The 24,205-nt window shown below is 45.7% G+C and overlaps 1 protein-coding gene across 3 annotated transcripts in view; it reads right to left on the bottom strand.

Moving 5' to 3' along the window:
• Positions 1–356: 356 nt before the first annotated feature.
• Positions 357–24,205, bottom strand: part of RXRG (retinoid X receptor gamma) — a 119,256-nt gene continuing 95,407 nt past the window's right edge. For all 3 annotated transcript variants that reach the window (XM_058660568.1, XM_004589141.3, XM_058660569.1), the window contains 8 exons: positions 18,938–19,082; positions 15,852–16,031; positions 9,456–9,616; positions 9,212–9,341; positions 7,657–7,789; positions 6,379–6,470; positions 5,091–5,196; positions 357–645 (listed from right to left, as the gene is read on the bottom strand). In XM_058660568.1, the coding sequence (XP_058516551.1) occupies positions 498–645; positions 5,091–5,196; positions 6,379–6,470; positions 7,657–7,789; positions 9,212–9,341; positions 9,456–9,616; positions 15,852–16,031; positions 18,938–19,082 (1,095 nt within the window). In that variant the 3' untranslated portion in view covers positions 357–497. The remainder of the gene's footprint in view (positions 646–5,090; positions 5,197–6,378; positions 6,471–7,656; positions 7,790–9,211; positions 9,342–9,455; positions 9,617–15,851; positions 16,032–18,937; positions 19,083–24,205) is intronic.

A 24,205-nucleotide genomic window follows, 5' to 3' on the forward strand; every position in this document is an offset into this window, starting at 1 on the left:
ACCTTGAATCTCCAAAACTGGGCTAAATATGCCCTTTCTCTTCCTCCACAGCTTGTCTCAGATAACTCATTTTCAACACAAAACACTGGCTAACACCTCTGCCCCGCACACACCCAAGATAGCTTCTGGGGCAGCACAATAACACACCCCTTGTGCTCCAAGCAGTGCCAATATCACATTTATTATATCCTCATTTACTTTCCATGGCAAGTGAAAAAACATAATTTAAACCAATTTAATGTACAGATGTTTGATGAGTTTTCCTAGGAATTTTCAGAAAGAACCCCAGCGCCTTAAATAGCAAGGAACGGCCACTTTTAACATCTATACAAAACTCCACCTATGAAAGTCTCATGTGTAAAAAGGTTTTCTTTATTATAAGCAACACATTTGGGGAACAGGAAGGGGGTCGGACTGGGAGGAGGAGGGCACTGTGCAGGTGGGGTCCACACACCTGCCTGCGGTGATCCTGGGTGGGGAGGCGTGGCTGCTGGGGCTCAGGTGATCTGCAGCGGGGTCTCCAGCATCTCCATGAGGAAGGTGTCGATGGGCGTGTCTCCGATGAGCTTGAAGAAGAACAGGTGCTCCAGGCACTTCAAGCCAATGGAGCGCAGCGCTGGGAGGCGCAGCAGCAGCTTGGCAAACCTGAAGGAGAGCCAGAGGGTCGTTAGGGACCAAGCGGGGCACGCATAGGGCACCGGCTGCAAAGAGGCAGTCTCTGGGGTCTTGTCAGCCAACCTGGGACAGAAAAGCTGAGACAGGGAGAAGAGGCAGGTGGAGACTGTATGTGCATAGAACTTTAAAAACAGGCTGGAGAGCCGGCTCACGTCCAGGGCAGAAACTTTAACCCCATGACCTCTCAAGTACATCTGAATCCTGTGGCCATGTGGCTTCACAGTGTGGAGAGGAGGGACTAGACAACTGAGGCCAACTCACTTGGCTGACCCCAGCAGATGCTTCTTACTCTCTGCATGCCAAGGGGTTAGAGCATGGCACATCAGCTGTTCTGTCCTCACTAGGTGAGCACGCTGGAGCACCTGCTGTTGGCGAGAGCTGAGGCATCCCTGCTCTGAGGACACCATCCTTCCCCCATGATCATCAGTTAGTTGAAGTGACCATCGCTTATTCAGATGACCAAATCTCTATTTCCAATCTGTAACTAAATGTCACCAATTACCACGGGCCACTTCTTAGTCTGTGCCAACCTCTTGGGAAGAGGGAGAGAAATTACAGTCCTTGCCTCCCAGAGAACCCATCATCTGTATGGGGAGACCACAGCCGTGTGTGTGTGTGTGTGTGTGTGTCATACATACACACACCAGCAGGTTCTAGACAAGGTGTTGACACGCACACACACACATCTCACACGTACTCATCCGGACCACCTGCACCTCACGTGACCTCACCACTGGCACATGTACACAGCCCCCCACACTGTTCTGTGATTGAGGTTCACAAAAGGAAGAGGCAGCTGCGTGTGGAGGACTGTCTCATGTCTCTGCCTCTCTCTCCAGCCATCCAGGCCCATTGCTCTGTGTCTGCGTGGCTTTCTGCATTTCTCAATCCTTCCCTGCTAATGAAGCTCATTAAAAAAAATTTACTTTCATTTACTTGAAAGACCAACAGACTGAGACAGAGGAACACACCTATTCCATCCACTGACTTTATCCCTAAATATCCCGACAGAGCTGGGACCGGGCCAGGCGAAAGTCAAGAGCCTGAAACTCCACTCAGGCCTGCCATGTGGGTGGCAGGGACCCAATGACTTGAACTGTCACCTGCTGCTGCCCAAGCACATTAGCAGGGAGAGAATTCAGAAGCAGAGCAGGTTGAGGCTTGAACTGTCACTCCAGTCGGGATGCTGGCTTCACAAGTTAGTATCACAGAGTTTCACGGAATTAGGCAAAGCAAAAGGCATCTCTCGTGAGGGCAAGGTGAAATGCACTGAACTCTGAAATAGTCAAAAAGTTTTACAATCTGTAAACAGCCAATATGACATAATGCTGGTTTTGAGTTTAGGAAGCAAGACCATGGCTAACAGATATAACTGCAGTAATGGACATCAATGCTCACTGCCCAAGCCTGACATTAAAATTCCAGTGGGGACACTCAGATTCCAGAGTGGAGTGTCCAAGTTTGAGTCCCAGCTCTACACCCAATCCCAGCATCCTGCTGTTGCGGACTCAATGGCTAGAGTAATTAGGTTCCTGCCACCCATGGGAAAGACCTAAGTTCCTGGTTCCTTGCATCAGGTCTTCTTACCTCCCTACCTCCCCAACCAATGCGAGCATTTGAAAAGTGAACCCGTGAATAGCGGATGCCTCTGTCCCACTGTCGCGCTCTCACTTTCTCTTTCTACTGCACCAAATCAAATAAGTACTCACAGCCACGGAACTCAAGGCGGATTGGCCTGTGGAAGTGCCCGCTGCACGTGGGAGACTGTGTGTGAGCTCTGCAGCCTCTTGCCTCTTGATTTCTGCCTCTGACTTGGCCCCTGTGAGGTGTATTCTCAACAGTGCCCACGGGGCGGCAGCACTGCACCACTGAGAAGGCTTCCTTGGCTCTGCAGGCAGCCAGATGTGAGCAGTCTGCAGCACAGCGCCCACTGGTCAAGCCTGGGAAGCCCGGACGAACCTACAGCACACTCGGTCAAGGCAGCCTCCACACCCGTCCAGGCTGCACTGGCTGGACACAGCAGGCCAGCCAGGGACGTCGCTTCTGCCACTTTCCTGAACATCCAGGCTCTGTCCTAGTCCTGTGGTATTTCTCCCTGGGTTGCCTGGAAGACCTTTTCCAGGAAAACAGTCAAATTCCAAAGTTTCTAAAGCGATATCCTTTAGAAATAACCTAAGTGTCAACCATAGGGCAAAGACTAAACTACATCAGGATATGCCCACGCAGCAAAATGTTATAGCACCATTGAAAGATGATAATTTGTAGCTTTCGATAATCTGGTAAAATTCCTAGACTGGAAAAAGAAAAATATCACACACTAAATTGTCACTCCTTAGAGGTAAATAGATATTCTTGTGTGCATATACATAGGTACACAAGTGTACTGGAAAAAAATAGGAGAGTATTTGTAGTCAACCTACTTTGTGCCTTAAATATTGTCCTGATTTCTGACTGCACAATGTATTGCTTTTGAAACTAGGAAAAAGTGAACAAGAGTTGGGCTTCTTTTGTCTGTTTCCCAGTGTTTAGGAGAGAGGTGTGTCTGAGGCTTGTTATTTTTAACGCCTTGCCTACACTATTCACTCAGTGCCCACAGCCAATGCTACCATGGAGCTGGACACCATGGCAGACAGCATGCCACCTAGGGCTTACCCAGGGCCCATGGTTGTCTGAGGCCAGCCACATCTACACCCTTAAGCACTTGGAGTCTCCCCATTGCCAGGCAAGCAACTGCCACCTGTTGCCAGATGTACTCTCCTCCTCCTCCGTGTGCAGCAGGGCCCTGTGGCTAAGCTTCAGCCAGATAGGCGTGCATGAGTGAGGGTCCCCCCACTGAACTTGGCCTCTCTGTCCTCCCCTTCTGTCATCTTCCCCTGCCGGGGTGTGAAACACTGCATGGTGCTGGGTCCCAGTGGATCCACAGGAACGAAGGGGTCGAGGTCCCTGAGAGAACCCCTCCCACCCCCACACCAACTGCCCACTCAGCTGGATGGATGCTCAAAAAATAGACTCCCATCAGGTTAAACATCTGAAATTGGGTACCTCTGGTACTACGGTTTAACCTATCTGATGGATATACGAGGTCTCCCTACTCAAGCCCAAAGGGCTGAAATTCCCCTCTCAGATTCAGTCTCCAGCAACATACACAACACAGTTTCTCTTGGACATAAGACAGTGGCTTACGACTCGGGATAGGAAGCTTGAAGAAAATGGGGCTTCCCAGACGGGCATCTCACAAAACTCCCCCAATAATGAGCATCTCACAAAACTCCCCCAACCTCAAGGCAGTTTTCTCAGTTTCGTTTCCAGTTTTCTGTGAGAGCTGAAGATCATGCAAGGTTGCTTCATAAAGCTCATGGAACAGGGAATCTAAAGATACTTTCACTTTGGCAGACACGTTTTAAAAATCCATGCATAGTTTTTTTTCCACACTCATGCATTTCCAAGAGCTCTTGGAAGCACTCCCAGCTGCCCCCATTGTCACTGGATTAGCAGAGAGAGGGACACCCTCCCTGTGTTGTGCTCGGGCGAACTTTTTTCAGTGACTCAGGAGTTCCCATGCTGTTAGACGGCGTGAGATCTTCTAGAACAGCATCCTTCTTCCCAAATGAGGAGCCCAGACACAGGCCTAGAACGTTGTTGGTGGTTGCAGATGGCACCCAGGGGACTTGTGTCCAAGCTTCGGACCTACTGCAGTGTGTACCTGAATGGCATGCGGCTCCCATGAGGGCACAGCAGAGAGCAACACAGTCGATTCAGAACCGGGCTGATCTGCCTTGTGCCAGCTGTATGAGCTGGGGTCCTGGCCCAGTCTTCCTTAGGTGCTACATCTTATAGAAAACCCAACACAGTGACCCTCCATTGATGCGTCCTTTTGTTCGCCCAGCATTTAAATACATACACCATGCTGCCCTCTTACCATGGGGGATCAACTCCAAGATCTTCAGGGGATACATGAAACAGACAATGGGCCCAGAGCTTCCATGCATCCACTATGCTTGTTTCCACACATTGGTACTCACAACAAGTTCAATGCACGCATTAGGCCCAGGAAGGCATCAACACCACAACTCATAATAAAGAAGAATCATTCTAATAATATGCCATCATAGAAGTGATCTAAAATGTATGTATTGTTTATTTCTGGAATGTTCTGCTTCATAGTAGTTAACCTGGAGTATCCAAAACCACAGACGAGGGGAATTGTGGTGCTACGTCTTGGGTACTGGTGCCTGGGTGGTGAGTGGCAAGTAAGACAAACAGGACTCTGACCTCGTGGGCTAACACACTGGTGGCTTTCTGCTTGTCATACAGATCCAGCGGCATCCAGAGACCTCTGTGTGGTGCAGGGTGCCCTCTATGGGAACAGTGGGAGTGGCAGCATGGGTAGGACTGTTCTTCCAGCCCTCTCTCACCTGCCTGGTTGTTCGGGATACTTCTGCTTGGTGTAGGCCTCCAGGGTGGCATAAACCTTCTCTCGTAGAGTCTCCACCTCAGAAGGGTTGGACAGACCCTTGGCATCTGAAAAAGGCAACTGAGTTAGCTTCTGGTTTCTGCCTAGGCCAGACACTCTTGGACAGGGGCCATCCTCACTACCCTGGCTACCTGCTCCAGCCTTAATGGAGATACCTGAATAGGGCCAACTGTGCAATAAACACAACTGGACACTGGTGTCCCCCCAATTCTTTCTAAGCCTAACCTGATACCACCCCTTTCCCACCCCCACCCACTAAACCAGAGCAAAGCTTCATGCTAACTAGTCATCACCACCTCCTTCCAGAAGCACTTCTCTCCTGGGCCTGTTCTCTCCCTCCCCCACCCACTGACCCTTCCTAGGCTCATCTACCAGCCCGTCCTTCTCTCCTGACCTTCAGATTTCACCAGGCCCCAGGCCCAAGCCACAGCCTTCTGCTCCATCTTTCCTCACTCCCCAGAGGTCTGCATGCCCATCTCCTGTCCTTATCTGCCAACCTAAACCTGGCAGCTTCACAGACAGCCCTGCAACTGCTTCTCCCATGAAGCCTGAACTCAAATGGAAATACTTCCAAAAAACTTCATGGAAAAAACAGATTGATGAAAATACTATGGGGTTTAACGTTTTTTGACATCAAAATAAATTTATCTTTTAATTTTGTTTTTCCATGAATATTTTAAAGTCTGCTCCTGAAAAAAAAGCTGATTCTGGGATGGTTAATCTTAGAAGCTGATGATCCATCCTATTTGTTTGTCTGAGAATAAATCCTGATTCGTACATATCCACCCCCAGAACTTGGTCCCCCTGAGCCCCTGGATTTGTATTCATCTCAGTTAATAAGGACTCCATTATTCCAACTGTTCAGAAAAACAAAACAGAAACCCTAAGAGCTCTATTTAACACCCTCTTCCTTTCACATCCTGCATTTACCCCTTTAGCAAATCCCACTGACCCTACCTACAAACACATCCAGTCTCTGATCACTGTTGATGACCCCTTCACTATCACCAGACACTACTACCATCTCATCACTCCCACCCGAACATGTCCACTCCACACCAAATCAAAACCCTTTTCACGATGGCTCGGGGAGTGGAAGCAAAGAGTGGTTCACCCTTGTGTTCTCTGCATTCCTGGCCCTACTGCTCAGTCTCTGCTGAGCTGAGCACTGGCCATCAGCCTTGAGGAGAGCTGGACACTCCGCAGCCACTAAAGGAAGCAGCAGTCACCTGGGTTAAACAGCACAATGGCTCGCAGGCATCCCAGCTCTGACTTATCCATCTGCATGTCTTTCATTTTGGAAACCAGCTCCGTTAGAACTCTGGTCACAGGAAACAAAGGCAGAGTGTAAGGAAACCGAGGGCAAGGGCCAAGGACATGAACTCAACATTTGTTGTCACTGTACCCACCCTTTTTTGCAGATAATGCACCAGCTACTGGGAGTTCAGGGGTGAATCAGGCTGTCCCTGATCATCCCAAGAAACTTACTTTAATTGAAGAAACAGATGTTGGAACAATAAACAGTAACACAAAGTCCAGAAAGATGACTGTCTTAAGCCAGGTACAAGGGAGCCTCAACAAGGAAATGGTGGACTCTGAGCAGGGGCTTAGGAAGGTATCCCAGAAGCTTTGGGAATTAGGAGTGGACCAGGCTAAGCAGGGAGAGGGCAATTTGTATCTAGGACACAGCAGAGGGCAGCATGAAATGAAAGGGTAGGAATCCACGTGTATCCTGAAGAGGATGAGTTGTCCCAACGAGCAGGCACGTTGCCACCACCCAGACAGAACACGTGGAGCAGCCCAGGGATGGAGCACATGCGGAGATATGCTAGGTGGACATGCATCTGATCCAAGGAAGTCCCAGGCCCTGACATTGGACGAAGACCCTTTTAGGTTTACTCTTCTCTTCACTGACTGGGTCTTGCTCTTCTCACTGCCAAGTCACTGATTTCATTCATCTCTTTAAATCAGATGGTTTAATTTTCCTTCAACTCCATGCAGGCACAGAATTTCTGTGGAGGCACCACTGCCTGATACAGAAGATTCTGAGCTGCTACTTGTCCACCCCATGGATTACAGAGTACAACATAAACTCAGCCCACCCTAGTAGGCCTGGCTTCTGAAGATGACCCTTAACCCTTCCCCTATCCATGGCCCATAAAGCAAGCATTTTCTCAACCTATTTCCAGCTTGTCAGCTGGTAACAGTCATCCAAGCTCTTCTTGAAAAACTCTCAGGGATAATGGTTTGTTCTATCTGCCCAGCAAATATGTTGGCCTCTGGCTGCCTCAATCTTATTGCAACCCCAACTTTTCTTTAAATTTCTCCCTCATTCCCCAGATTTCTATTTTCATGTGCTTAGTGGTCACTCCATGGTCTAGTACAGCTGTTTAAGCTGCTCATCCTAGATGCCAGCACTTCCTACAGGGAGGTGCACATACCTGAGTGTGCATATGCACATATGTATACCCAGCCCCCACACGCTCAGGATAGCAAAAGGGAAACACCTGTCAAAGATGGAGCCAACCCCAGCGCTGTGGGCACTGCTCCGGTGGACATGCAGACCGGTGGCCAGGAGGATGCCATCCTGCACAGAAACTGAGCGGTGGGAGAAAGAGGCAATCAGCAGCTCATTCCACCCTGCAAAGGAGAAGAGGCAGCCTTAAGGGAGAGCCAGCTGCATGCTTCATGGACAACCATCCAGTGTTACATATTACCATCCCGCATAATGAAATCACATCTGCAACTCTAGGGAGGCTAAGAACTGGTTCAAGACAAGAACAGCCCTTAGTGAAGAAACATGGTCAGGCTCCGTGCATTCTCACTTCCTCTCCCATGCAACCCAGAATGACTGCCTGAAGACAAAAACCCTCTTCGTCATAAAAAGGCCAACAAATGTGGATTGGACATTTAGCAGGGCATGGTCATTATGTTAGCTGCCATGGCAGATAAAGTGCATATGCCTTATGGAGTCTGCCTTCAGGACCTGACAAGCCAGTTTTATTTCTTTGGCATTGTCTAGTAACACCCAGCACAGTGTGTAGCCTTCAGCTGACATGCAGGGATTGCTCATTATCTAACAGGAATGAATGAGTGCATTTGGTTCCCAAAGCTCAGCCAGTCTTCATGAGATTTCCCTGCTGGTTCAGTGACAAAAGAGACATAGCATGTGTCAGCAGGCTGCATGCTGCCCCAGAAATGAGAGGCAAGAAAGAGTGGAGCACATGGAATCCTAAAACAAGAAGGGGCCTTGTACTGCTTGTAGTGCATGCTTAAAGCAAAAGCTTTGGCTTCTCTACCTTATCTGTGAAATGGGAATAGCTTCATCTGCCAACTTCATTACAGTAATGAGGTACTGTCTCCAATTGTTGTCAATAAAGGTAATTCAACAGTTTGTAAAAATCAATGAGTGTAATGAAGCCATGGTAAAATTTGCATGGGCACAAAAGCCCCACTTCTCCAGTGATCAAGGATGTTTTATTTGGGAATGAAAGCTTTTTGGAAGTCCTATCTAGGTCAGGAAGTCTACAAATCACATGAGCTACTTCAAAAGTTTGTACATGGAATCAAAACGTAAGTTTATTTCAGTGCACAGTCTGAAACTCACACACGTTTTTCATAGTGTGTCTTTCCACAATCTTTTGGATGACTCCTCATATTAAAAACCTAACAGCCTTGGGGTTCACTTGGTGGTGAATAGAGCTGCATTCCCCCATCAGAATGTGTGAGTTTGACCCCCAGCTACAGCTCCGAATACCAGCTTCCTGACAACGTAGACCCTTCCAGGCAACAGCTGATGCCTCAAATAAGTAGCTGATTTTCTTCCACTCTCATGGGGAGCACATATTGAGTTCCCAAATCAATCTGGCCAAGTCTCAGACATTGCAGGCATTTAGTGAGTGAATCAAAAGATGAGCCTTTGGATAGGATTATCACATCAGTATAGTATACATCTTGGGCAAGTTGTAGCCATCAGATTACTTGTTTAAGAAGCCTACATGTAATTTCAAAATGCCACCCCAGGTTATCGTCTAGAGAAAATAGAACCCCAGCATGCTTTACCTGCACGGAGCAAAATGACCTGATCCTCCAAGGTGAGATCAGAGAAGTGGGGAATACGCTTGGCCCATTCCACAAGGGTGAAAAGCTGCTTATCAGCCGCATGGCATATGTTGGTGACAGGGTCATTCGTCTGAAAAGGAACAAAGGACTGTGAGGGGGCAGGTCTTGGGTCTTTAACACACCCCTTCCAGATATCAAGACCCGCGAAAGAAATAGGAGATGGCTGGAGATATGAGACACACACCGAATTCTCCATGTTCACGTCACCATAGGATTCTGTCTTTGGTTCAACAGCAAGTTCAGCTTCTAGAATCCTCTCCACGGGCATGTCTTCATGGCCACTACTGGCGCACTCGGCCTCACTCTCAGCTCGCTCCCGGCTCCTCTGCCTTTCTTCTTGCACAGCTGACATGCAGCAGGACATGCAGAAGTTACCATAATGCCCAGGACAAGTGCAGAAAACTCAGTTACCTCTCTAAGCCTCAGTTTCCTCATCTATATGATGGGGCTGTTACAATGCTCGCAGATGAAACAAGGAAAGCGAAGCATTGGCTATGACTGTTCAAAGCAAGGATGGCATCCTTAGTCCACGTTCTTGTCCAATCTATTCCAGTGACCACACTAAGAGATGGACATCTTAGCTCCAGTTCAGTCTGACTCTATCCTGTCTTCTAAGGCTACTGTTTCTTGCATTCTTCCTTCACCTGCCTGCTCTGATAAACCTTGAGCAGGCAATAGTTAAGTAGCAAGTACATTGCTTTAAAATTTCCTCTGTCAGTGCACTTATTTGGCATTCGTTATTGTAAAAAGTATTTAATTGCAGTTAAGGGAAAACACAAATCATGCAGGCAATGGTAGTTGCTTCTCTACATTATGCATTTCTTTTCCTGCCTGTATGGGAATGTAAGAGCAAGTGTCACAGACTTTAGCAATAAGGTCAACCATTCTTCAGTTGCCCATAGGATTTGCCAACTGTGCAGTCTCTGTTGTTAGGGACACAATCACAGGATGTATCTGCATAGAAATAACAAATGCAACATAGGATATAGGCATCAGATTTGGCTTAGAAAATTAGGAAGCAAAATGAAATTCGGCTTATAATAAATACTCTCTCATTCCTCCAAAAAAAAAAAGTTTCCTCTGTCAGATCCTATGCATCAGCCTTGGCATTCACATCCCATTAGGTCTGCCCCTCGTGCACCAGCCTGAACATAACATCAGCTGATCTGACTTGTCAGGGAAGATCTTCAGGGAGCCAGCTGCAGGGATGCAGTAAGTGAAGGGTGGAGGGCTGTCACCTATATGACATTTCCAATCAGTGCTGATTTGGGGCAGGGGGAGGGTACTAAGGCAGTGGTGTGGGCTGGGATTTTCTCAGCCTCCCCCAAACCTAGGGCTTCCCGCAGAGTTCGTTCCAGTTCTCGAAACCTTCTGGATCGGTGCCTCTTTCTCCCTTACCTCTGTTGGGTTAGTAGGTATTCTTCCATTATGTAGAAGGCTGCAGTTTCCATCTTATTCCCAGCAGTAATAAGCAGAATTCAATATTAGAACTCATTGTTTCATATCTCAAGAGTCAAGAAAAATTACACTCCGAAGCAGGCAACTATCCTGACAGTCACAGCTCCTTCACCGGTAACTCTGACTCAGCTCCTCTCCTTTTGTGCCCACAGCCTGCTTGCAAAGGCAGCCCCTAGTCTCTGAGGGGATAAGGAGGCCCAGAGGCCACAGAATGGGCTGGCACTGGGACACTGGACGTGGAGATGTGGAGTCTGTCGTGCAAGTGACAGACTATGGCCCTCCTCTAGGTCAGTGTGCGGTGTGGCCACTGAGGCTCCAGAGCTCAGCACAGAGGCCCCACACAGCCTCTAGATGAGAACGGGATTCTGTGGTTGGAAAAGTGGGAAGGTAAAGGACACGGAACCAAGGCAGGAGTTCATAAACCCAGGCAGTGAGAAGAGGGAGAACCTGACAGGAGCAGAGACAGAGCAGAGCAAACAAGAGAGAAAAGAGACAAGACCATGTACCCGAGTGTCAGAGCTCTACCACAGCCTAGTGAAATGGCCCTGGACATGCCACTTAGCCTATTACACCTCAGCTTCCCCCTCTGAAAAGCAGGAGTTGTAGTGTTTAATGGAAATCATTTTGTGATAATCAATGAAATAAATGACAGAGTTCAATAAACATGTCTACTTCCTCTCCGTCTATGGCTTCCTCCTCCCACTCCTTGTTTCTCTTCCTTTTCCTTTCTCAACTTCACTTTCTGTCCACCCTGTCTGTCCCTATTTACCGACCATGTACAAAATTCTAACATGCATTTCGTCATGCTTGGATTTATCAGTCCAAACTAAATGCTTCTTTCACTCTGTAAAGGTGAGTTCACAGGCTTCTATTTGTCTTAATTTTAAAAGATGGAGAAAAGCAAACTTTGTTAAGTTCTCTTTGTGGTTCTCAACCAATTTCTTCTACCGATTGGTAACATTGAGGAAAAGTAAGCTTCAAACTTCAGAGAATGTAACCTTGGTTTCAGGGAATTAGATTTTAGCCCAGATTTTGCCATGAATGGGGTGATCCTTTCTTATGATTTTTTTTTCTCTTTATACCCATCACAAATGAACAGTCCTGGATGTTAATGAAGGGTATCTTCTGGATTGCAGACACTGGGAACTAATGTTACTCGGCAACTCGGGCTGCATCCTAGAAACAGCAGATGCTCTAAAACAGTGTCCAACTCTCGCCTTACAACAGGGCTTTAATCATTCATATGAGCTGGATCTATTGTACAACATTCATCATTTATGGAACTCTTCCCCTGTCTCAGGATAATGCTCAACACTTCATAGAAGTTGTATTTCATTTAATCCTCACAATAACCCTCTTGGTGTGCTATGAGCCACAGAGAAGCTGGGAAGTTCTTTGAGGTTGCAGGGCAGACATGCCGTCTTAAACCATGCCATCTCCAGGCCGTCTCAAACCATCTCAACAGTCTCCAGGTCACTGAGCTTGCTATATTCATAAAGCCCCAAACGGATGCCAAAGCTGTTCACAAATGGCCTCAGAGATAATTCATTCCCCAGTCTTCAGAAATCACAGAAATAGGCTTTTCCAGAATTCCTGAGTAGCCTAGCCATCGGAGCGTCACAGTTCTACACCTGACAGTCATTTTCTGGCTGGGTGGGTGGGGCAGGTCCCAGCCTCTCAGAACCAGTGTTTTTCATATTTCAGGGCATGGATGCGTGGCAGCAGAGAAGACCAAATGTTCATTGTGGATTCTCACTAGGTACTCTGAAAGGGCAACAGGTACAGGCCTGTGAATCCTGAGCCTACCTCAATTCCATCTTTTTTTTTTTTTTTTTAAGCTACAACCTTCATAGAGTCTCTGTTCTCTGTTCTAGGATTTCATTATTTTCGTCCTCAGGAAAGGATCCAAACAGCCTCGAATTCTGTAAACTAATGCCAGAAACAACGATGGGAAAGGTCAGGCTGCCCAGAAAGGGGTCTTTTGCGAGTAGCCCCTCATACCATGAGATGACGAATCAACCTGTTTCTTTGCCTCTTCAATGTCAGGCCACATGGTACTAATTTCTTCTTCAGGAACTTTTATGGCTCCTTCTCTTCTGATGTTTACTACTTAGCTTCTCATCACAGTTTTTCCACATTTGTTTTTTTAAATAGAGGAACAAAACCTGTGTTGAATTTTCTATTAAAGTGTGGTTTAACAAGCAATGCTAGGTTTCAAAGAAGGCCTACAATCGGCATAGTAGGCCCTACTTTACATAGCTTCTACAAGCGGGAGCCATTCTTTTCCCCATTTGGCCCACTGACCACCCTGACCCAGATGGAGCTAGGAGATGCCCAGCGTGAGTGTTGAAAGACACACTGGCTACATTGCTTGTAGACGTGATGACTTCTCTGACGCAGGCCATTCACTTTCCTTTAATTCAGTATTATGGGCTTAATGAAAATTGTTAGTTCTCCAAATCAATTTAAAATATATCTCATCTGTCCTAGAAGGTAGGAAGACAGCTCCTGTAGCCATTACTTTTTCATGGTCATTAATTCCATTCAATCTCAATGAAGACAGCCTTATTAGGAAATTTTTTATATCAAATGTCCCATTCTTTAAGACTACTGATCTCCTTGTCATGACAGCTGTGGCATAAGCACAAAGTATGCACTCAGCACCCACGAGTAAGAGATTTTTAGCAACACATACAATTCTAAAATGTCTGATTTCAGCATTCAGTTTAAGCCTGTCACACAATTCAAGGCTATACCGAGCTATTCACTGGTAATACAGAAACGGAAAACACAAAAATAAGACAGAACTCCTGCCTTGAGGGAGACACACAGTAGACAGGATAAACAAGGTGTTCAAGAATGAGAAATGCTATGAGAAGCAGGTTGGAAGTGTTGGGAGTATTAGATCATGTAGCCAGGAGAGGCTCCACCTAGAAGATAATGACTGAGGACCCAGCTGAAAGAAGAGCAGAAGGGAGCTGCTGCAAATACCTGACGAAAGATTCTAGGCAGGCAGACAGCAAATGCAAAGGCCCTATGGTGGCGACATCCCTACTATGCTGGAGGAACAGCAAAGAGGCAGGAAAACTGAAGTAAGGAGGCTATGGGCAGCCCAGGTATAACCTTGAAGTCATAACAAGGATTTTGTCTTTTCTTTGTGAGAAGGAAAGGTGCTGGAGGACTTTGATGGAAGAATCATCTGCCATCATCCACTTGTTCAAAGCTTCACCTTGGCTGCTATTCCAAGAGGAAACTGTACATAAGCAAAGAGGAGACCAAGGAGATCTCTCGGGATGTTGTCTGGATTATTGCAAGAGGTGTCAGTGTTATGGGCCAACTAGAACTTCTGAAAAATAAATTGGTGGTTTGGGTGAATTTGTTAATAGTGAAAGTATTGAGGCATGGAAAGCTTCTGAGCGTATCGGGAGGAAGATACAGGATTTCTTCATTCATTATACATACAGCATGGGAGAAAAGTGGCAGTCAAAGGATTTGGGTTTGAGCAACTGAAAAATGGAACTGCCATTTGCTACTAAGGGGGAAATTGTGACAAATGGACATAGGAAAGGCAGATAATCAGGATCTCAAGTTAGGGTCTGGTGATTGGGAGATTCTGTTAGATGTCACAGCATGCGTTGCACACCAGCGGGAGACAGGCACAACCTGGGAGTTGGACAAGGAGCACATCTGCTCACCACTTTCCTTTGGACCTTTGGAAAACCCACTTCACCCGTCTGAGCCCGTCTCCACTCCCGTGTGATGTGCACAATTGATTTCTGAAGGCTCTCTCTTTCCCAACAGCCCCAAAGGCCAAGAACATCTTCCTTCCCTCTGATGGGTGGCATTTCCTCTTAGAAGGGGAGCAAAGAAATTTCCCTTCACAGACCTTTCAATCAGACTCATTTGTGGAGAAGGGAGAGTCTACCAGGGCTGCCTAATCCTGTCCCCATGGCCTCAAGGAGACACAACTTCTTTACTCTAAAATCTATTAAGACGCATCAGTGACACTGTGTACCTCTTCAATTTATTTGTGTTACTTAATGAGAAGACATTTTTATCTGTGAAAGGAACAGAAAGCGCCTCTGGATTTTTTTTTCCTGACACCCAAATAGTCCAACTAACCCACACTATAAATTAAAAGATATAATGGCTTAAAGTCACAATGATGGTCTCTGAGGAGAAGACTAGATTCATCAGACCTGCTAATGCCCATAATCCTAAAAGAACATGCAGTACACCAATTTGAAAGGGTTTACAGCAGACCCAGCTTACAAAATTCCAGAGAGTGAAATCAAATCTGAAGTTGTCTGCAGAGGGAGATCTAAGCTGACAAGAGAGAAGTTGGATCCAACTTGAAGGTCAGTGTGGTGTTCACGGAGAGAGCTCAGTGCAAGCACCCTGGTCCCTGAGCTCAGAGGCTTACTGCATTTACTTTTAACATTGGTTACTCATTACTATGTCAATTAATTCCATAATGATGTAAATTTTTTGCTGATGGTATGTTGGAGCTTTTAATTGATCGGGATGATACTCTGCTGGCTCTGTCTTCAGACCAGAGAGGGTATACCTAAGAAGCCGTTGAACTTGACTGGACAATAAGATGCTGGACTCTATGTTTGGTAAATGCTTGCAATGAGGGAATCTCAACTGAACTTCAACTGTGGTTATGCAACAAGGTGGAGGAATCCACCATGGGAGGAGGGTTTGGGGAGGGGTGGGGAGAACCCAAGTACCTATGAAACTGTGTCACATAATACAATGTAATTAATGAATTAAAAATAATAAAGAAAGAAAAAAAGAAAGAAAAAAAAAGAAAAGAGGGAGAGGGTCAAGTGAGAGGGCCACCATCTGTGCTCCAGAAGAAGGGTAACCATAGCAGAGGAAGACACTTCTCACCCTCTTTACCCTGGAGATACTTCCTGGGGGGGGGGGGGTGAAGGGACATTCATTTGCAATTCATGAAAAGTCATGGTACCCCAAGTCATCCTGACCCTTACTACAAACTTCTTCCTTGCACACAGTCCAATGCAGAGGGGTTCTTTTCCTATATACTCATCTCCTACAGTTATTCAGATGCAAACTCCTCTCCCCTGGGTGGAAGGGCGTGCTGGGGGAGCCTCACCTTCCCTCTTCATGCCCATGACAAGGCACTTCTGATAGCGACAGTATTGGCAGCGGTTGCGCTGGCGCTTGTCAATGAGGCAGTCTTTATTATCCCGACACGTGTAGATGAGGTCTTTCCTTATGGTTCTCTTGAAGAAACCTTTACAACCTTCACAACTGTACACTCCATAGTGCTTTCCTGGTGGCAAGACAAGAGTATTCCGTCAGTTGTGCTGTAGTTATCTGGGTCTTTGGTTCACAAGAACCCCAGGGTTTCCATCCTCCCCCTAGCATGGGAACAGGCATGCCATCTGGGCACTGGGGACAGATAGCAAATAATACCAGTGGATCACAGAACCCACAACAGCAGAGTAAATCCACTTTTCTCCTGTCTTCCTTCTGGCTCGCTAATTCCAGGAAGCACCAGTAGAAGAATTCTTGGCACAAGATTACTTCTACATTCATTTGATCAAGGCAACTCTTGGGTTTGATGAAGCAAATGATCTTCCTCAGTTCAAGACAAGTGTATATATACTACGTAAGATATGTGGTTGGCATGTACTACTTAGGAGGTGAAGAATCAGCCAAACTAATATTCCTCAACACTGAGGCCAAGGTTCTTAGGAAATTAGTATCCTTTATCATTAACTATGGGCAGATTCTGAATTAAGAATTTGTAAGGGCTACTGCCCACTAAAGAAATAAACTGGTATATAATAGTTACAGCAAATAGGATACTCAGTGTTGCAAGATGACATAAACATCTGATAGATCTGGTTTTACTTGACCCAAAATTACCTGCTGCATGTTTCATTGCCTTATTATCTACTCCAATCATTCAGTTCTCATTACCCCCAGGTTAAGTATGTCTAATTTGTGCCAGGAGAGCCACCATGCCCATCCCCACACAGGCATCATCAATCAATCATACTCCTCTAAGAAGAAGCCTTCTCTGTACTACACACCAGGCAGTGACGCTTAGGTGACTGGAATTGTAGAACTTGACAAATACAAGAAAACAGATTATTGCAAATGCATTTATATCTGATTTTTGAACTTGACATGTGATGACACATAGCTGTGGACCTGACATGATATTCTAAATCTGTTTTGTTTAGGTTGGTCTTAAAATGCATGTGAAGTCCCTGAGATGGAGTAGATGCAAACATCTGCCTTGCCAGGGCTTATATTTCAGAGGAAATCACCCTAAAATGAAATGGTGGCTGGGATGGCTAGTCCATGCTAATTAGCTGACTCTACTAACGCAGTGAGCCAACAGCAATGATAAATACAGGATTTTATCTTGGGCACAAAGAAATGAATGCTCTCAGCTCTGAAATATTTGTCTTTAAGAAACATGGGAACAATTTGTCAACTCTATGACCCAGTGATTCCCATGCCTTTTCAATATATGAATTAACCTGCCAGACTCTGCACTAAAATAACCATGGCAAGCAAAATGTTCTGTTGAACTGAGACTGGCTTTCTGTTATGGCAGTGGCGAAGTCTGCACAATCTAAAAATGGCTCTGATATCAAGCAAGCACAGCCCCATGGAGCTTCAAAATTCCAGGTGCCTGGAACTTTCCATGGCATGGCACAGCTTTAGTGGCTTTAATGACAATGACAGTCAGCCATTACAGACAGCTATAGAAAAGAAAACAACCTTCAATCTCTTAAGCAAGCAAATGAGACATTTCAATGTGCTCAAAATGGGTGCAGAGAGGAGTAGATGGCAGGGAAAGGAGTAGAAGGAGCAGAAAGCATGGGAATGAAGTGAAGGGGGTCGAAGTATAAGAGTTTGTGAAAGCACATTTGTTTTTGACTCTAAAAACATTTTAAATCTGGAATGTTGCAAAACACAGAAATATATTAAAATGTTAAGGGGTTTATCTTTCTTGGGGACATTTCTCATGATTTTTATTTTGCTTTATACTTTTCTAGTTCTTCCAAATGTTTTTATATTGAGATGTTATTTTCATAATTGTTTGGAACTGTTTTATGACGTTAAAATGTTTTTGAATTTAATGTTAAAAATATGAGTTCCTTGGCAAGCACAACAGCTGCTTTTCCCCAGTTATACATGCAGCTGGGTCACTCCAGAGTGAACCTTCAAAGCAGCTTTCTGTGACTCTACTCCTCCAGTGTAAAATGATGCTTCTCATTCATATATACTGGAGTGGTCCTTGTGGTGTGGTGAGTTATGTATGGTGCCTTTGGGGATGCCTCCATCCCATATTAGAATGTCTGGGATGGAGTCCTGTCTGTTTCCAGCCCAGTTCCCTGCTAATGTGCATAAGAGGCAGCAAACAATGAGCCAAGTGCTTGGCTTCTTGTTGCCCATATGGGAGCCTCAGAAGAAGCTCTTGGATTCTGGTTTCTATATACCCCAGTCACAGCTATTGAAGGCATTTGGGTAGTGAACCAACAGATAGAAGATCTCTCTCTCTCTCTCTCTCTCTCACACTCTTTCTCTTTCTCTGTGTGCATTTCTCCCCACCTTACCACAACTCTTCATTATTCAGTCTTTAAGACAAATAAAAAAATGGAGCACAATGGGTTAAGATACCATCTGTGATGCAGGTATCCCATATTATAGTAACAGTTCGAGTCCCTGCTGCTTCAATTCCAACCAAGGTCCCTGCCAACACTCGTGGGAAAGCAATGGCAGATAGTTCAAGTGCTTGGGCCCCTGCATCAATGTAAGAGACATGGAATGGATTTTGAGGCTCCTGGCTTCAACCTGGACCAGCTCCAGCTGTTGTGACCACGTAGGGGAGTGAATTAGCAAAGAGAAGTTTCCTTCCTTTCTTTCTTCCTTCCTTCCTTCCTCCTCTTCCTTCTCTTTCTATCCCTCCCTTCTTTCCCTCTGTGTGTATCTTTCTATGTAACTCTGCATTTCAAATAAACAAATAGGTAGCTTTTTTTAAATAAAAATAAGCTCACAGATAGTGCAGTCTATGAAATGAAGTCAGTGACAAAAATTTAGAGGCTAGTCCCAGCTGGCCATCCTAAAGGATGCACCGGTCCAGGTGTGCAGTAGGGTAAGCCTCTTCCTGGGATTGTGTCCTTGGGTAGCCAGAAGAGCATTTGCTGCAGCATGTACCTGAGGATCTGTCACCGCAGATGGCACAGATGTGTTTAACCAGAGATCCGGGGCTGGTGGATGGGTAGTTCATGTTTCCAATCCCAGGAATCCCTGGTAAGGGTTTGATGTCCTCTGAACTGCTAACACTGTTGACCACATTCAGCTACAAGAGAAAAACACACAATAAAGTCCACAGCCAGGGTCACCCCAATCCCTAGGCCCCATGCAACAAGGGCACACTCAAGACAAATTCTATTTCAGAAAGCCATTTCTAAGTTCAGAGCACCTGCATGTCTGTGATATGAATTTAAGGGAGGGGGAAAAAGGTGACATGAGAGGAATGAAATCACTTCCAGAGTCAAATTTAAACCTAAAATCACAACACACCTCCATTAGAATCTCTCTGATTTTATTCCCTTAACTCATGCGTTTTACTGAGCTGGAAATCCACGCTGAATTGCACACCTAGTACAATGTCAGCTGTGCATTTTTAAATATTTTATCAACTCCTCACTGCCTGTTCAGCAGTGCTCCAAGAAGAGCTCTGGCCCTCAGGCAAGACTGAGACTCTATGAGAGGCAAGCAAAAAATGTGAATCCATTCATTAACCAATCAATAGACATTCCCTGAGTGTTCACCTTGCCAGGGACTGTTCCAGGCACTGGGGTACAGAGGGAAACACAGGTGCACCTCTAGCAGGAGTTCACAGTTCATGGAAGAGAAGGAGAGCTAAAATGGTCATTTTCATGAGCCCATTGAAAATGCCAACCCTGATGCACAAATCAATACAGCAACACACACACACACACACACATACACACACACGATAGAACGCACCAGATCATGAATCTGAACTTGCTTGTAAATAACAGAGTATTCTTCTGAGAAATTACAAAATCTGTAGAGCCATATACCATACCTTGACTTCCCAGTGCCTGGTGTGGGGTCCAGCTGGTAGATTGGAAAGGCTGAATAAATGGTCATTCCAGTCACCTTTATCACCATCGTGTACTTCCTCCCTACCACCACCCCTGAGTTGCCCAGGGCTCCTGGGGAGATAACTAAGATGATGCTGATAAATGTTTTATAGCCATCAAAGAAAACAAGTCAAATAAGCATGAATCAGCCATCCAATCAGCATTATTTGAGTGCCATGACTGTAGAGCAACAAAATCTAGCAGGTATCTTTGCAAAGCCTCAAAAATGCACTGTTTCATGAAGTCAGATTCTGTGCAAAGATTAAGAAAATTGATAAGCAGATTTAAATGGAGATGGTGAAAGCATGCGTCAGTGTGCACCTGCCCAGTAGAAACCAGCTGACAAAATATCCAGAGCCCAAAGGAAGGGTCCCTGATTTGCCATGGTCTGTCTGACTTTGCAACATACAACTCAAATGACTGTACTTCTTAAACGGACCCAAAAATAGGGCTTTCCCCCTCTATTTAAGACCTTTAAAATAGAAAGAGTGATCAATAAAAAATAACCCACAGTGGAGACTGAGTTAAATTCCTTCTTAAGTCCCTAGTTCATCAGTTCACTAAGGACAGGAGGTGGAGAGAGACTGTGGGTTAAATGCCATTCGGGTTAGAAAATAACTCTGTACTGGCTTCACACTAAAGAACCAATCAACATCATAGGAATTTTGTTGTTGTTGTTGTTGTTGTTAGCAATAATTTACTGTGGATGAAAACACATACGTGATGGGAGATCCTTATGATCCTTTTAAAATCTTTTAAAAGTTTAATTGTTTTTAGGGGCTCAGGGAGAGGCACAGGTTCCATCCACTGGCTTGCTTTTCCAAAGATTACAATAGCTGAGACTTGACCAGGCTGAAGGCAGGAGCCAGGAACTCTATCCAGGTCATCCATTTGGGGAACTGGGACCCAACCACTGGAAGCATTACCTACTGCCTCTCAGCAGCTGCTTGAGCAAGAACCTGGAGTTAAGAGGCAGAGCTGGCTATCAAACCCATGTACTCGGATAGAAAAAGTTGGAATCTTTTTAAGATACATATTTATTTGAAATGCAGGCAACCAGAAAGACAGAGATACAAAGATAAATCTCCCATCCCTTGATGTACTCCCTAAATGACCACAAGCAAGAATTGGTCCCAGCCAAAATCAGAAGCCAGCAACATGATCAGGTCTCCCACATGGGTAGGAGGGACAAGCCATTTGATTCATCACCTGCTCCTTCCAAGGGTGCACATTAGCTGGAATCAGGAACAGAGCCAGAGCTCTAACCCAAGGACTCCAATATGTATGGGATGCAAGTTTCCAAAACAGCATCTTAATTATTAATGTCAAACACTCAACTCCAGATGTAGACATCTTAGCCACTAGAACATACTGCGACCTTCTCTACTCCTTTCAAGGTTAAGACACAACATCTGGAATCTGTGACCAATGTTTTGTTCTAATTTGGGGTAGTACAGTGATTCTGAATCCTTGATGCATGCAAAGGAGCTTTGTGAAACCAATGGTTGGGGCCTCTGCCTGGAGATTCTGACTCAGTCTGAGCTAAAGCCTTGGCACTGGCATTTGTTAAAATTCTCCAGATGATGTTAACGTGCAGCCAGGGTTAAGAACCACGGGGGTGGTGGGAACTCAATCAATGTGTTCCTAGGCAGCAGCTCTTCCTAGTGACTCAAATAGAAATTCACAAGTATTCTAGCTGACCTCAGCACTGTTCTCAAATACTCAAGTGGACAAGTAAGGTCAAGGGAACGAAAAAAGCAGGCCACTGTCACCTGTGGCTCAGGAGGACTTCACCTCCTCCTGCTCCACCCGGTCTGCAGAAGGGTTGATCTCACTGCATCATGCTGCAGCAACCACAGGAGAATTATTGCTTCCATTTAGGTCTCAAGAGCGCTCTGTGCTAATTAGTTCCTTTCATCCTTCTCATAACCTAAGGGGTCTTCCTACCTGTTGAATGAGACAATTCCGTCTTAAAGTATCTTATTCATCTATTCATTCAGATATATTATGAAGACAGCAAAAGAAAAAAAGACACAGGCTTCACCTCAAGAAACTGGCCATTTACAAGATTCAAAATCAGTTGAGATAGTGTAGGATGGAAAGATTGCACACTACTCTGATCTGGGAAGATGTTCTAAAAGAAGTGGCATTTGGGCTGGGACTGGAAAGCCTTCAAAAACAGGTAGGATTTGGATGGATCCAACACTGGGCAGCAAGGCTTTGAGAGCAGAAACCCAGAAGGAAGCTGGGCGGTGGGGAGAGGCGGGCTGCAATGAAGTTTAGAGGTTTGATTGTTGGGTTAGGATATGGATTTAGTTTGGGAGGCAATGAAGAACCACTGGAGGTTTGAAGCAGGAGGGGAAAAAATAAAGACCTTGAGACTCTACTGTGGTGATATGAAGAAGACAGTAGCATGGGAACAGGTCAAAGGAGACATTCAGGCTATTGTTCCAGGAGTGTCTGTTAGGTACCCAGTGAGCTTCTTTGCCAGGTCTAACCGGACGGAGGTAGAAAGAACTACAGGGTTCTAGTTCCCAGGTAATTGTTCTTCCATCACCATATTGTCTGCCTTGAGTGGCAGGAGATTCTCAATTTCCATTTGCCTGTGCAACTCAAGCATTGGCGAGGAACCCCTGGCAAAGCAGTCTGTATCTGGGGTATACTCTCCCTGATCAGAGTGAGCAGGTACTCCCTAACACATCTACATGAGTCTGGGAGATGGTGGGAGAGAGAGGCTGGGACAGATGTATTGCTATTCTATACTCTGCCCATCTTTCTGGGTGGTTTGGTTTTTGTGTGGACTCAGAGCAAAGGCAACCATCTGAGCACAAACCCATTAGCTGACTGGCCCTGAGGCCCATAACCTCCTGCTGTCTTGTTCCATTAGTGGCAGCTCTGCTGGAAAAGGCACTTTAGAGCGAAGATTTACCAGGTGTTCCCACCTACCCCTGCACACCAGCTGACTGCTGCCTGAAAACAGGATGGAAATTTGCCTGGCTGCTGGCTTGTCTGCCTGTCCCATGCAGACACAGACAGAGATCAAATGCTTTCTGGATGCTTCTGGAACCATCATGGAACAACCGGTCCCACTTATCTGAATTGTCTTCAGCACAGATTTGAAACATCCAGGCTACAAGCAGGTGCTCCTGTCCCATTTAGCTCCTGCCATTTAGCTTGGTAACTTTATCATGCTGGGTAATGAGCCTGGTCCCTGGGCCTGGATTCCTCTCTGTAACTGTTCCTTTCTCCCTGTGTGATCCTGACCTGGTCCTTTCACTTAGCATAGATTGTGCTTCCTCGTCTCTAAATCAGTGGTTTTCAAACTGGGAGACAGAGGGAGGCTGTGCAGAAGTCGGTTGGGGTTGGGATGGGGTAGTGGAGGCTTCCCATCTCCCACCCCCCGATTCACCCAGATCTGTTTTTATTTAGCATGTATGTCGGGCTTCCAAATATGCTTTCATTGGAAGCAAAGGCTTTATGGCTTAATTTGTTTTCATCATCAGGCTCGGATGACCTTTAAGGTCTATTCCAGCTCTAACATTTGCAATTTTAATTATCTAAATATTCTCTATAAAAATGCAAACAGGTTTCAAAGGATACTAACTCAGTTACCAATAAATACCTAAGCAGCAATTACCAAGGACAGAACCCAGGTCAGTAAGCAGGGTTCCAGGGTTCAGGAGGGGGAGAAGACATGTAGGGTCTGCTCAGAGTACAAAATACTCTCTCTCTCTCTCTCACACACACACACTCACACACACACACACACACACACACACATAAACACACACACACTCCGAATGTATCCTAGATCACTCTATCTGAAAGGTACATAAATGTCTTCCGAACTAAACGTTTAGCATTTGTTGTGGGCGGGGGATTGCTCACTCCTCCTAAATCCTACCCCACCCCCACCCACTTTCCCAGAGCAGAGAATAAATCGTAGTTTTTCCTTTTTTGGGTCTCTCTAGTGTTTACTGCTGGGCCTGCTTCAATGAGCATTTGTTGAACTGGATGTCTCTAGAACCTTTTCACAATACAGCACACCTGAATACATGGTAATCCAGGTGTCTAATACCTACCCCAAGTGATACTAACAATGACGCTTTCCCGCCATAAAATACTGTGGAGCTGAAGACGTGATTTTATAAATCCACATCTCCTTTACCTGTCATTTATCAGGGCCAGGACTTGTAAGTCCATACAAGAGGAACAGAAACTGAAACAAAAAGTGGTTTCCAAAGGTACCCGGGTCTCGGCCTCCATTGCTCTAGGTCAGCTCTCAACTCTTCAAACCAGGAAGCCCAAT

The sequence above is a fragment of the Ochotona princeps genome, chromosome 2 (genome assembly GCF_030435755.1).
Source record: "Ochotona princeps isolate mOchPri1 chromosome 2, mOchPri1.hap1, whole genome shotgun sequence".
Lineage (NCBI taxonomy): Eukaryota > Metazoa > Chordata > Mammalia > Lagomorpha > Ochotonidae > Ochotona > Ochotona princeps.